Source organism: Austrofundulus limnaeus, unplaced genomic scaffold (genome assembly GCF_001266775.1).
Source record: "Austrofundulus limnaeus strain Quisiro unplaced genomic scaffold, Austrofundulus_limnaeus-1.0 Scaffold56, whole genome shotgun sequence".
NCBI classification, from domain to species: Eukaryota; Metazoa; Chordata; class Actinopteri; order Cyprinodontiformes; family Rivulidae; genus Austrofundulus; species Austrofundulus limnaeus.
In genome coordinates, this window is record NW_013952458.1 from 447,793 (window position 1) to 461,023 (window position 13,231).

Consider the following 13,231-nt stretch of genomic DNA (forward strand, 5'->3'; position numbering starts at 1 on the left):
GCCGAGGACACGCTCCTCCCACACCTCGCTGCTGCCGCTGCTTGTTCTGGTCTGAACACTAGTGCGTTCAGTCTGAACATAGAGCGTCCAGTGAGAGACGTTTTGCGCTTTTTGGCCGCTCAAAACGCGTTTGGTGTGAACGTAGCATTAGGTTTTCAGTGGGAGACGCGTCGAGCGGCGAAAAGTTCAGATATTTGAACTCTGGCGGCGGCTCGGGCGGCGGCGGCTTCTGCAGCACCGCATGCACGGAAAACGCTCTGCGCCCCTTCCGCCTTCCTTGCGCGCCGCTCATAACGCGCGTGACGCGACGCACAACCCCTTGAGGCGCGTTCGCCATAGACTTTGCATGTAAACTGGCAGCTCCTGCCGCTCAAAACGCTCTCGGTGTGAACGAGCCATGAATCAATTTACCCCCCTTTGTGATACTCAGGATTTTCAGTTTAGGAACAGGTGATATCAATTGGGTAATTTAATTCTGAGTCAAGTTACCCTGAGTTAAGTTGGAACACGAAGCCCTCATTAATGGAAGTCAAATAACATGATTCATAATGTCAACAGGAGAAAATAAGACCAAAAGTCCATTTCTCGCACTGAAACTAGAAATATTAATGACAACATTTAGAGAATATCAATATATTTAAATAAAAATAATAAAGCAATACTGTTGCTGCTGCAAGAGAAAGAGTTAGTGTGGCAGAGAATTACTGATCAAGTCAATGATTATGATTTTACATGAATCTAAACTTTTATTCTTTATATTTATTTTTACCTTTATTCTTTATGCAAGTGGATAAAAGTGAGTGTGTGTGCATTATGTGTGTAGATGAACCCAGCTGGTAATAAACGGACATGGCAGCAAATAAAAATTAAATATGAAAACATAGTAAAATCAGGTAAGGTCAAGTATAATCTCTTATGTTCAACTTTAAATAAATTACATAATTCACTGCTTCAACACACAAAATTATTGTGTCCCCCCCAGTGAAAAATATTGTGCATTACTCCATCTTCTCTCTGCCAATATTTAATACAAGTTTATTTGACTTTTCATTGTGAATCAGAATGATTATTTTTCACAAAAAGAGCTGTGATGGACGATCAGCTGAAGAGGCTACAGCTCCTCTGGTGCTCAGCTTTCTTCTGTAATTTTTTTTTTTATTTTCAGAAGTTTATTTCATTTTAAAAACCTGATTCTATATACAATAAAATAAAAATATATACTTCTGTAAGAATTTAAACCTTTGATCGTATCTTCATTAGAGAGTAGAAATGTAAATCAAATTTGATCATTTTTCTGTCCCTAAAGCTTCCTGTGAAACAGCTACAAGCTTGACTTGAAGAAGAGATTGAAACATGAGCAATTAAAAACATGTAAAAATGCTCAAACAGATTCATACAAAAAGACGTCACATGCAAAGTCTATGGTGGACGCGCCTCTGGGTGTCGTGCGGCACGTCACGTACGTTTGGCGCGGCGAGGTGCGTTGAAAGCAGCTGACGCCCGAGTTCAAAAATCTGAACTTTTCGYCGCTCGACGCGTCTTGACAACCAATCAGAGAGACTCGTTTTTCCACGTGATAGTTTCCTGAATGTTTCCCACTAAACCGAAACAGACGGACAGGAGATCTTTAGCTGAAATCGGCCGTCTGCAGTTGGATTTTCTGGCAGGATATATCAGTACCGATGTGGGTCAGCTGCTCGGGACAAAAAAAATACAAAGAAAGTCTGTCAGTTCGCAACTTCTGGAGTGGCAAAAACAAACGGAACAAATCGCCTCTAAATCATCTGGTGGATTAATTATCTGCTGTGCGCAACGTTCGCTTGCTCTTTAGTAAATAAATCAAAGCCATTTTGCTTATTTTATCTTTATTTCACCCGTTGAGGACAGACTGGGAAAAAACCAAGACGCTCCTCCCTCTTCAGACGCGCGTCAGCTCTGTGTCCTGGTCTGAACATTGTGCGTCCAGCTGGAGGCGTTGGGAGCTTTTTTGCTGCTCAAAAACGCATTCGGTGTGAACGTAGCATCAGGTGAGACAAACTCAGGATTTGTTCCAGTAATCCTGCCACAGAGCAGGGTTGGTTCATGGAGTAAGTTGTGGGGGTAAGTTGACTCAGGATAACGGCTTTCTGAAACCCAAAACCCAGGATATACACAGAGTTAATCCAGAACTTATCAGGATTTCCACTTATCCTGCTTTCTGCAACAGAGCTCTGTTTGTTTCCAAAGTGTGCTTTTCAAGTTTTAGTGCAGTTTTATGACAACACATACAGCACACAGTGCTTAAGGGAAAATAAAAACCTTTGTGCCTCCCAGTTTCTGCCACTGTAGTTTATTTTGAAAATGTCATAAAGTCAAAACTCTGGTTCAACGTGAGCTCAGCTTTACGGCCGGAGCAGATGCGTTCCTTCCATGTTGATCCATTAAACTAGGGAAGGAATATAAAGATTCACTTCCTGTTTGTATCCCTTCTTACCTTACGGGAGAGCTTGCTTCCTGGTCTTTAAGCTTTGCCTTATTTTCACTTCCTCCCCCCGACTCTGAGGTTTCCTGGGAGTGAGCTGGGGAATGTGTTGTGGGAGCAAACCCTGAGCTAAGCAGGGAGGTAGAAGCCGAGGCTTCAGGAGTGTAGTCAACAGGGATGCTGGGTGGTAGCATCTGTGGGAGGAGGTCAGGGCGACCTGACGGCAAGACTGGGTGGAAGAGGAGGATAAAGTCTCGTTACGATGTTGTGAAGGAAGAGATTCGCGTGCTGGCACACATTTGAAGTTATCAGTAAACATGACATGTTTTCCAGTGAAGTGAAAGCAGCTGCGTTCTTTTTGTTTTCTTACCAAAACTTCCATCRCTGTCCTCTAAGGTGTCAGAGCTGGTTTGGTGTTGGAGTGAGAGTGAGTGGTTGCCAGTTTGGGTCAACAGAAAAGCCCCAGGACCAGCAGGCTTTTTCATAGGACCATTAGCACGGCGCTTCTTAGTCGGGGAAGACCTCACTAGACAAGAAACAGAAAAGAGTCAATTAAAACTTCAAATAGTTCCACTGATTTGTTGTATTTATTTTCAAACTGACAGTATAAACTTACTTGGCAACCTTTTGAAGACCGTGTTCAACATGAACCTCTGAAATCTTTCTGAGTAGAAACCTGGCTTGTGAACTGATACTGTGTCCTGAGAACAAACAGATGTTTTTTTAACAATCTGTATTTGTAGACACTACAAACTAACACAAAGAGGAAACTCACCCCATCATGAACCAGGGCTTTCCAGGAATGTTCAAGCTTCTTTACAAATCTGGAGAAAAAAAAAACTGCATTGAAATAAATTGGARGAAGAGGATGTTTTTATTATTATTTTAAAGCCCTCCATGGTCTTTGTCTTTCCTTCCTGCGATACTACACTTCAAACCCACCTGATACTGAGTGCCTCAAAAAACTAAATGTAGAAGACAACATCTGAGATGATGATTTTTTAGTTTAATCTAACTGATTTCATGGGTTTTTAAGCTGATTTTATTAATAGGGCTGTTTGTACTTTATTAGGCCTTTCATTATTTTACGTCTTGTGACTTCTTTATTCACTCACACTGTTAACAAGCCTCTGCTTGTGCAAATTAGCTACGATGGATTCAGCAGAAAAAAAGCAAACAAGTTCAAGCAAGTCGAGCTGAAATACTCTGACTGYAGTCCGCTACCAAGCAATGGGTGTATCCTTGCATAAAAACCGGTCATTGTTGCTTTCATAGACCAAACAAACAAAGATCGTCATGCACAGCTTCATTTATGTCAGTGGTTCTCAAACATTTTCTGCTGCAAAAAACATACACGTCAAGGTGTATGGATTGTTCGTAAATTACAGATTTTTCTACATTTTGCGGGTATACGGACGTATAGAGAAATCTCAGGTTTTTCAAAAACTCAATATATTTTCAAAAATAAAGCTTCAAATTAATTTCACATCACAGAGCCTGTATAAAATAGAAAACAATAAAGGTAGAACTCGATGCCAAAGCATCGACTGGTATGCCTCCACCTGCCCTAGAGTCAACTGCATTGAAAGCACTGGGCCTGCAGTTAACTTTTTACCTCTATGTCTAAACATGACTTCATATTTACCATATTATTTAACCAAGTATTTTATTTGTCCTGTTGAAGGATTAGAAAAAAAGGCAAGTTTTATATTACAAATCATCATAAATGACCTTGACCTTTGACGCCCAAATCTAATCAGACTGAGTACTACCCTAATGGAGTTACTATGCCTATTTATAAGGAAATATATCATTTCATTCAGGAGATATTGTGTACAAAAGACCCACTGCACTAACACACAGACAGCCAGAGTACAGTATGCCCCTGGCCCCGGTGGGCAGAGGCATAATAATAATAAAGTTAAACGTCTATCTCCTCCTTTCCCCGTTCCTCTACACTACAGGTTTTGTTATCTCCACCTCATGCTCTTCTTGTCCCTGTGTTTGAGTCACACACACCCCGTTTTATTGTGAGAGTACTGTTGATTTTTTGTGAAAATTACAGATTTTTGAGGGTCAAGATACAAATGTCCTAAGGGGTTGACATGTATGAATAAAATAAACTACAACTTCTTTTAAACAACAAAACTCTTTCATAGTGTCAATATTTTAAGTGCAACTGTTGTTTTACTTTGTGACAATATTCAACATTGCAATCAATAAATCCTTCTTCAAAGACATGCTTCTCTGTGCAAAAGTGACAACTTTCTTTGYATTTATGTGTGAACCCTGTCAGTACGCCAGCAGTGTCTGAGCGTGCTCCCCCTGCAGCACCACTGTGCCACCCCCCTTTGGGAACCTCTGATTTATGTCACGTGAACCTGGCTCATCTGTCCTTGCTTCTCTTGTTCTGACTTCACAAAACACATACATTTCAATAGAAATCGCTCAACCTGTTCTTACAGCTACAACAGCCATGAGTTTGTTAAACTCATCCCAACGTCTACATGCCATCAAAACATACCACTGGATTGTGTTTAAAACAAATCACCTGAACGTATGTGGAGCAAACACTGACAGATCTCTGAAGTTGTTGTTCAGTTGGTGTCGTTTTTTAATCCTGTCTGGGTTAGTGTTTTGAGATTTAGTCACCAAAGGGTAAAAAAAAAACATGCTTTGATACCTGTAGGACTGCAGAATGTCAATAATGCCTGTGTACACCAGCAGCCTCTCGCCTTTCGAGTTTCGTGCTGGAATTCCTCCAGTCCTGAAAAATAAAGCACAGGTCTGTCAAGGCTGAGAGACTTCTAACAACAAAGTCAGCGCACACAAAGCCTCTCCGGTGTCACTCACGTGTCCGCTGGCTCCATTGATCCCACGCCTCCTGACTCAGCCTGAATGGCCTCGATAGCTGTACTATACAAAGATTTTTGGACTTGTGGCCTCCTTTGGTCCAAAGCAGCTGCCTCTTGGCTGGCCCTTTCTCGACAGGCCTGATCTAAGTTGTGAATTCCTACTAGAAGGCTGTAGTCCATAATTTTGAAACTCTGCAAAAGCTGAAAGCAAGTAGAAAAACACAAGTAATGAAAGCTCATGGATTGAATTAGATATTTAAAATCTAACGTTTTATTCAGTCGTATTAGGTTTTTGAGGGGAACCTTACCAAACAGTCTCTCTGGATGGTCTTACAAACAGCATTGTACTTGTCCCCCTCGAGTAACAGGCCCCCTGTCATGTCCTGAATAAAGTCCAGGTCTTTGTATGTGGGCACGGCTTTCTCTCTCTCTTTRGGCGAAGCTCGTCGCTTATAGGTAGAGCCCTTGAGATCAAACTTTTGGTGCATTGTTACCGCACTGGGGAGCAAATTGTTCATGACTACAATACGGATGTTTTTGCCACCTGTCTGCATGCAGTACAGCCCATAAAACTTGGGCAACAAGGTCCTCTTGTTTTGGTTCAGATTCTGCAACAGACCAGAGGTAAAGGGAGAAAGGTCAAACAGATTAAGAACASCGATAATCGTAAGTGAGCTGAATGACAATAGGAACATTTAAATATATCATAATGAAGAAAATAATGAAGGTGTGTTTGTAATCATCTCAAAGCAGCTAAGAACATTTCAGAAATGTGAGGCAAACCGCACTGTCTCACATCATTCACAAACAAGAACACATTACGGAACCAAAGTCTGGCAGGAAAAATATTTCAAAACTCTTAACATTAAAATAGGAACTTGTTTTATATTTTAATAACAAATCGTCTGCAGATTGTCTGTAAAATCATTAAATAATAAAAACTATCAAAGTTTCTGATCCAAGCCTGAGATAATTTCATTATCCAACTTCTTTTGTCAGAGGAATCAAAATGCTTGAAGTTTAAAAACATTTGAAGTTTCTTATGTCATCAATACGGACCTAAACTCTCTACACTGAAAATAAAAAGTATAACCACTTCTGATGGACTATCTGTGGATATAACTCAGGCTGATTTACCAATACTGAATTAAAATTTCACATGTTCACAGCAAACGCTCGAGAGTGACGCCATGAAGAACCACTTCCTTCTGCCTTCCAGTTCTGTTGCTAAAAATCAACACAGACACACGCCCTAAGTTGATGACAAGCTAAACTAGATGGACTTAATTCTGCAGATAATCTCTGTTCTTACCATAAAGTATCCGGGCAGAAGTTTCTGTAGAAACTCTGCCTCTTTGTGCTGCACAGTCTTGATAATGAATTCATCATCGCTAGAAACGTAAAACAGAGATCCACTGGCCCCGGAGTTCGACAGCTCAATTAGTGGCTCGTTGCACAGAGAGTACTGTAAAAAAAAAAGAGAGAAATTGTTAAAGACGTGAAAAAAGAACCAAACAATACAACTGGCTTTCAGACGGAAATAAATGACGAAAGCTCCACCTCTCTTGTGTCAACACTCATTTGTTCAAACTTCTCTCCAGTTACTCAATCACTCTATTCTTCTGGGCTATTTGCTTCTTTTAGCGACACTTGATCAGAATATAATAAATGCTGTTTAAAGAATTGTACCATGTAGTCATCGGGGCGTATGCCAAACATCTCTCTGAAGTAGCGAAAGGCAATTGGAGCGTACGTTTTGAACCTGAAGTCTCCATAGTGGTGAGCTGGTGTCAGGTTACTGCCCTCACTGACAAAAAAAAATTAAATTAATTGAAAAAATTTAAAAATATATAATAAAAAAATAAACACTGCATTTACACATAAATAGCAAAAAAAAAGGTACTTAGTGGTATGAAAATGTTCACACACAATAAGCAAAGCAACATTTCCTCATTTTAAAACTCTCAAAACTCACTTGGGAAAGAAGATGCTTTCCACCACCTCAAAGTCCTGCAGTAGAACATCTCGCTCAGGTTTTTGGCTCAAGCTGCCCACTGTGTATGTGATACCCAGCTGTATTGCCCCTTTCAGAGCAGAGGATCTTGTCTGGAACAAAATAAAGAATAAAATTTTAAAATGCTGCCAATGATGACAATCACTGCTAAATCAAGCATGATAAACACTGAAGATTAACTGAAACTACAAACGGTAGTGAAAGTGCATCTGTGTGACCTAAAATCCTTGCTTCTGTTCATTGAGTCATGGTTCCTGATATGATTAAACTGGAGTAACGTCTACACTTCTGCATTTTCGTACTATCAGATCTGATTATTTACTTTGGGAAGTTCAGTACAGGCAAAACTCGTGAGTCTGCAGTGTTATGAAGCTGATCTATGTGGGTTTTACTGACAGCGGAATAAGGATTTTATTTTTTATTAATTTACAAAAATTATATATTTTTTAAACCAGCCCCCTATGTTGAATTAATTTTTTTCTTTCAAATACAGTGTCAATGTTTAGTCTAAAAAAAGTTTATATCCAACCTTGTAAACATAATTTAATAAAATAACAAATTTTAAAACTGGTTTTAAGTTTTAAAGATTAAATTATTTATTAGCAACATGTGAGGAGAGAAACTTGTGAGTATTAATATTTCAAGATGGGGGGGGGAAAACTGATAAATTAAATTGTGGCTGCTTATGTGCGTTTGCATGTGCGATGGCACCTTTTTGTATGTCGTCTCCCCTGTGGGATCAATCCCACGATGGCCGATGGTTTTTTTCATGGCCGGAGACATGACGATGCTCGAACCCTGTCAGGCCAAACATAAAAATGCGGAAAGTTTCAAAAAAGGAGAAAAACAAAACTCATAGGTTTGATGCAATATGTAACCGTCTTATGTTTCAAACAGGAAAGAGGCAATAACATGTCAGCAAAAAAAAAATGCTAAATATCATCTTGTTACAGTGATTATTACATTTTGTGTTTCCTAATTGACACAAAACTCTATTACACACTTCCTCTCTGGTTGATTCTCACCTCTGCAGAAGCATTTTTTCTGGTCCCTGATGGATCTGGAGAGAGTTAAGATAGTCAAGACACAAATTAAATAAAGAATTACAAACAGGAAAGAGAACTTTGGCAATCAAGCATAGGCACTTTCTTCACTAGATGCAATGAAATCAAACAGCGCAGCTTCAAAACCTTCCAACATTCTGACCTACTAAAAAGCCAAACGCACAGCTGAGCTTCAACACAAGCATGCAGACGAACCTCATTGATTACCCCTGACAGAAGACAGCACCTTCCCAAACTGACCGTGCAGGTCTTTGCGAGCAATGACAGGAATTAAAGTGAGTTCAAACAGAGCCCGTGAGGAACAATTTACAAAAGTGAAATATGTTAAGTCTGCTGCCGTTCAAGCATAACTCCTTTATTTTAAATTAGTTTAATGGGAAAAACRCCACACAAGCTTTGTCAAACAACCCTGATAAGACTGAAGAAATGCAGTTACAAATGTACTGGTAACAACTAACCAAATGAATAACAAAAACAACAAAATCATGGCTACAAAGTAAAACTCAAAGAGCTAATAAAAACATGCCGGTGGAAATATTGTGGTAAAGAACAACATCAGTTTGGGCTTAAAATACCTTGAGAGAAAAAAGAAGTATAATTTTTGTCTCCTTCGGTCTAAACAAAATGCTTAAACCACAATCAACAAAATTTACATCAGTGAGCACTGATAACAGAAACAAGACAGGTCAGTATTTATACTTAAATACCTTACATGTGTGTCCTAAAAAGATTGAAAGAAAAAGCAAAACACACCAGAACAGGAAGACATTTAGGGAAATACAATCACTTTCTTGCCAAGAAGCACTTTTACTGCAGCGTTTATCATTTTAACATGAATTCTACATAATAACTTGTAAAGAGGGTGACGACAGCACTAAAAACAATAACCAAAAATAACCAACCAGTGTACTGCCCTGAGGCAAAACTGGAAATCAAGTATTTCAACCAAATACAGTCATACAATGGGTTCTCGGAAACACGATATTTGACCCATGTCTATATGTGTATACATATAAACAAACTCGTCTTAAGCCACAAATTATGAGCTTTTGAAATAAATGGTGTTATTTTAATTATAACACAATACTTACTGAGAGTTTGGCCCTGAAGACCTGGAGGCTCCTCTAAAGCTGTGGCCATTCAGACAAGACAACTAAACCCAGGTTTTAATGGCAACTCGAGCTGTAAAAGTGGACAAATAGGAGCTCGTTAAAAAAAAAAAATAAATAATAATAAAAAAAAAACATACCTGAACGACCAAGTTGACTGACTCGGTTTATCTAAACACGTACAAAAGAACACCAATCAACTTAGTTAAGACAAAATAATGAATCTAGAATAAGAAAACAACCAACAATTGTTGACTGCTTAAAATTACTGATAAAATGAACGTTTAGGTTACGATACTTGACGAACGGCGAACGAACGAAGCGTGAAAGCTAGCTGCTAACTTACTTTGCTTAACTGTGTTGTTAACCAGATATAATTCACAAAGAGTTTTAACTAACAAAAACGACACAAACAGTCAACTTACTCGATAATCTTTGTAAATTATTTTTGTGAGTTACCAGACTGGAAAAAATGTCGTCTTCTAAAAGGAATGTTACCCCAGACAAGTAAACAAGGAAGCAATGCGAATAGTTTTGTAATTAAAAAAAAAAAAAAAAAAAAAAAAAAAAAAACTTCACTCACAACCGGAAAAGGCACCTCGTTTCCGGCGACTGTGAGGTTTTTCACAATAAAACACAAAACCGGAAGTGTCCTTCCATGCGGAATATATAATAAAAATAAATGTCTATAAAATGAACTCTCCAAACAGAGAGTAACAAGTTCATTACAAACGTAAACAATAAATTGTTTTGTCTTAATATTCAATAAAATACAACAGATTAAAACAGATGCAACAAGGTTTCAAATAATAGTTTGAAAAATGATAGACATTTCATATTTTGTACAAATATTTTGTAAAGAAATACATAATATAATTATTTTCAAGTTATTATCTACTTTATATTTTTATATCTGATGAGGAAATTCACTGTATTTGTTTAAAATAACTTTTTTAATTCTTAAAAAATGTCTGTGACACATCCTACCTGCAGGGTCTGAACTTTTTTCATTCAACATTAAACTAATTTAATATATGAATACATGAACACAAGAAAAGTAATGAGAGCCATTAGAAAAACAGCACCTCTGCTTTTATTTTGAAAGCATAATATTTGTTTATAGACTAAGTGAAACAGCAGGATCATGTAAGGAAAAGTTATTTATGACTTTTATTGGACATTTCATCTGAAATTAAGAAAAACACACCTTTAACGTTTTTTTTATCCAACTAACCAAGTTAATAATTTATTATAACTTCTGTTCTTCTGAAGAAATAAAATGCACACATGTATTTGTTTGTTAGTTTGCTTTGTTTTATTTATTTCAGTCATTTATTTACAAAAGTTTGTGATATTAAAGTAAGAAACATTTTGTAAGAGAAAGGACTTATACATTTGAAAGTAAGTTTCTGGTTAYCTTAAAAAACTGATTACAGTAACACACAATAATAATTTTAAGACTTAGTGTCCTTAACAGGAGCAAACAACCTCATTTCTAATTTTCTCTTCTGACTGCACAAGGATAAACTCTTTTATCTTTTCTCTGTTTCTTTTTCATTGCATTTGAGTGAGTTTGGTTGTCAGTTATTGCAAGCATTTGGGTTAAATATGAATCCCGGTACTGCAGGCATTGCAGGACAAGTGTACCCCGGTGTTCCCAAGTAATATGGATTTGGCAGCTGCTCATCGAAGCAGGTCCATCTCTTTTCTTCTTTGTACTCGCAGCACTCGTATGGATTAGTCTTAACAGAATATTCCTCATTACAGAACTGAGACAGGGCTTGTTTCCACTGCAAGAAAAAAAATCACCTTTATTCATAAAGGTAGTCTCATTGAGTCGTGATTTACAACAATAAAAGCAAAAACAAAATAGTGCAATAGAATTAATAAAATCAGTCATTTAAAACAAGGTAAAATACTAAAATCAACAACAAACCCCCATCAAGCTGTTTGTCTCCACAAGAAACAAAATCATTATAAATCTCTTTATATATTTTATTTCTTGATAAAACAAAGTTATAATAGTGAATATGAGTATCGCTTGCTTATGTTACATCCAGTTTTACCATCCAACATTGCTGTAAGAGAGGAGGTGTGAGCCTTAAYGGGACAATTTAAGAAAATGAGGTTTGTTATGAGAGAACGACAAAAAAACCTTCACCTCAACAAAACAAACCTCATCACTACCAGATAAGGAAATAAATCTTATAATCTTGAGATAATGTCTTAAAATCGTGATTGGCTTTTTAAAGAAATACTCTACTTTATGTGTTTCCAGCAATTTCAAATATTRCATTTTATGTGAAAATATATTTGTTTGCTGTCTCTCTGAAAGTACGTTTCTTTGATCAGATTTTAAATTACATTATGTTTGTGCATAAACTAGGGCAGGTTATTAGAGTTCAGGATAGCGCATACTTTTTAACCTTGAATTTCTATTTTATCATGAATAGATTAAAAGAGAGTTCAGGCCTCTTTTGATTCCAGAAACTCACAGCTTGATTGGTGCAGCAGAGGATCTGGTTGATTTCCTGTGCTACCAGTCCACTGCAGCACACAATGTACCATGACTCCACGCGGTTGATGGCGTTTCCAGTGCGGCGGAAGAAGCTGAAACCAGAGGGTGGGTAGAAGCTGTCGGGATATCTGGGACGGCTTTGACTCTGGAGACAGATGTTGGCCAGATTTAGTGGAGTGGGTTTGGCAGGTGGGAACGGGATGTCTGGCTCATTCAAGGTGTACGTTGTGGTCTCTGTGGGAATCAAACACAAAGCAACACTGACGTCGTCGCAGTTTGAATGTCACACAAAGCGTGAACGATCAAGAAGTCTTACCTTCCACAGTTGCACCAATAATAGTTATCAGCGCGGTTACCCAAAACGCAGTGCGGCCTCTGGCTGAAGTCATGGCTGTGGTGGCAGCGAGGTTGTGGAAAGGCGGGTTTGTGATGTGATGATCCCAAACTAATTTATAGGCGTATGGATGTGGAGGGGGGATGTGCGTGTTGGGGAGAGAAACCTGAAATGGATGTGGGAGTGGAGGGTGGCGAAGGGATGTGGTGATGTGTCAAGATAAAAACAAACTGAACTTGTGTTTTTGTTCTGATATGGTTCAAGGTTAGTTTTTTAAAAACAATTTGTAATTCACACCAAAATAAAACTGAAGAAGGCCCTATAAATATTTCATAAAAAAAGAAATAGATAAACAACACCTAATAATTTACTAAAAAGCAGTTATCTGTGAATTTCATGTGGTTTTTATGTTGGTAAATGTAACTTTTTATTTTATGAACAAAATGGATGGATGGATGGATTATTATCTTACCTGTTGTGGATAATATTTCATTTTCATTTCATAAATTTTATTCATTTCATACAATAAAAATTAAAAATAAAAACACAACGAAATGAAAGGAAGCAGAGAGAAGAACAAAAATCTCATAATATCTGCCCCTTTCCCCCYTCATTTCTAACAACAGTAATCTTAACAAGCAAAACAAGAACATCAAATCTTTCTAGAACAACAAATTATATGGTTACACATACTGTTTCATATTTTTTTCAACAATCCAACCTTTATCATTTTCTACTTTGATTTGGTACTTTTCACATCATTTTCCAAAATATTCCACAATCTGACTCCTTGGATTGAGGTGCAGCGTTCTTTCAATCATGTTCTAAATTTAGGTTTCATGAACAACTCTGTCCCCTTAAGATTATCATAGCTCA

The 13,231-nt window shown here is 37.8% G+C and overlaps 1 protein-coding gene and 1 long non-coding RNA gene across 2 annotated transcripts in view; both read right to left on the bottom strand.

Moving 5' to 3' along the window:
- LOC106518114 (phosphatidylinositol 4-phosphate 5-kinase type-1 alpha) overlaps positions 1-10,068 on the bottom strand; it is a 13,342-nt gene extending 3,274 nt beyond the window's left edge. Inside the window, exons 1-14 of the mRNA XM_014009226.1 lie at positions 9,929-10,068; positions 9,486-9,576; positions 8,356-8,390; positions 8,042-8,128; positions 7,292-7,422; positions 7,006-7,123; positions 6,629-6,781; positions 5,625-5,924; positions 5,315-5,517; positions 5,145-5,228; positions 3,237-3,285; positions 3,078-3,162; positions 2,832-2,987; positions 2,474-2,690 (exon numbers count right to left, since the gene is read on the bottom strand). Of these exons, the coding sequence (XP_013864680.1) occupies positions 2,474-2,690; positions 2,832-2,987; positions 3,078-3,162; positions 3,237-3,285; positions 5,145-5,228; positions 5,315-5,517; positions 5,625-5,924; positions 6,629-6,781; positions 7,006-7,123; positions 7,292-7,422; positions 8,042-8,128; positions 8,356-8,390; positions 9,486-9,534 (1,667 nt within the window). The 5' untranslated portion in view covers positions 9,535-9,576; positions 9,929-10,068. The remainder of the gene's footprint in view (positions 1-2,473; positions 2,691-2,831; positions 2,988-3,077; positions 3,163-3,236; positions 3,286-5,144; positions 5,229-5,314; positions 5,518-5,624; positions 5,925-6,628; positions 6,782-7,005; positions 7,124-7,291; positions 7,423-8,041; positions 8,129-8,355; positions 8,391-9,485; positions 9,577-9,928) is intronic.
- Positions 10,069-10,795: 727 nt separating this feature from the next.
- Positions 10,796-12,501, bottom strand: LOC106518094 (uncharacterized). Its single transcript, XR_001310278.1, has 2 exons — positions 11,999-12,501; positions 10,796-11,293 (listed from the first exon to the last, which is right to left on the bottom strand). It is a non-coding gene; the product is annotated as an uncharacterized LOC106518094 (long non-coding RNA).
- Between the last annotated feature and the right edge of the window lie 730 nt (positions 12,502-13,231).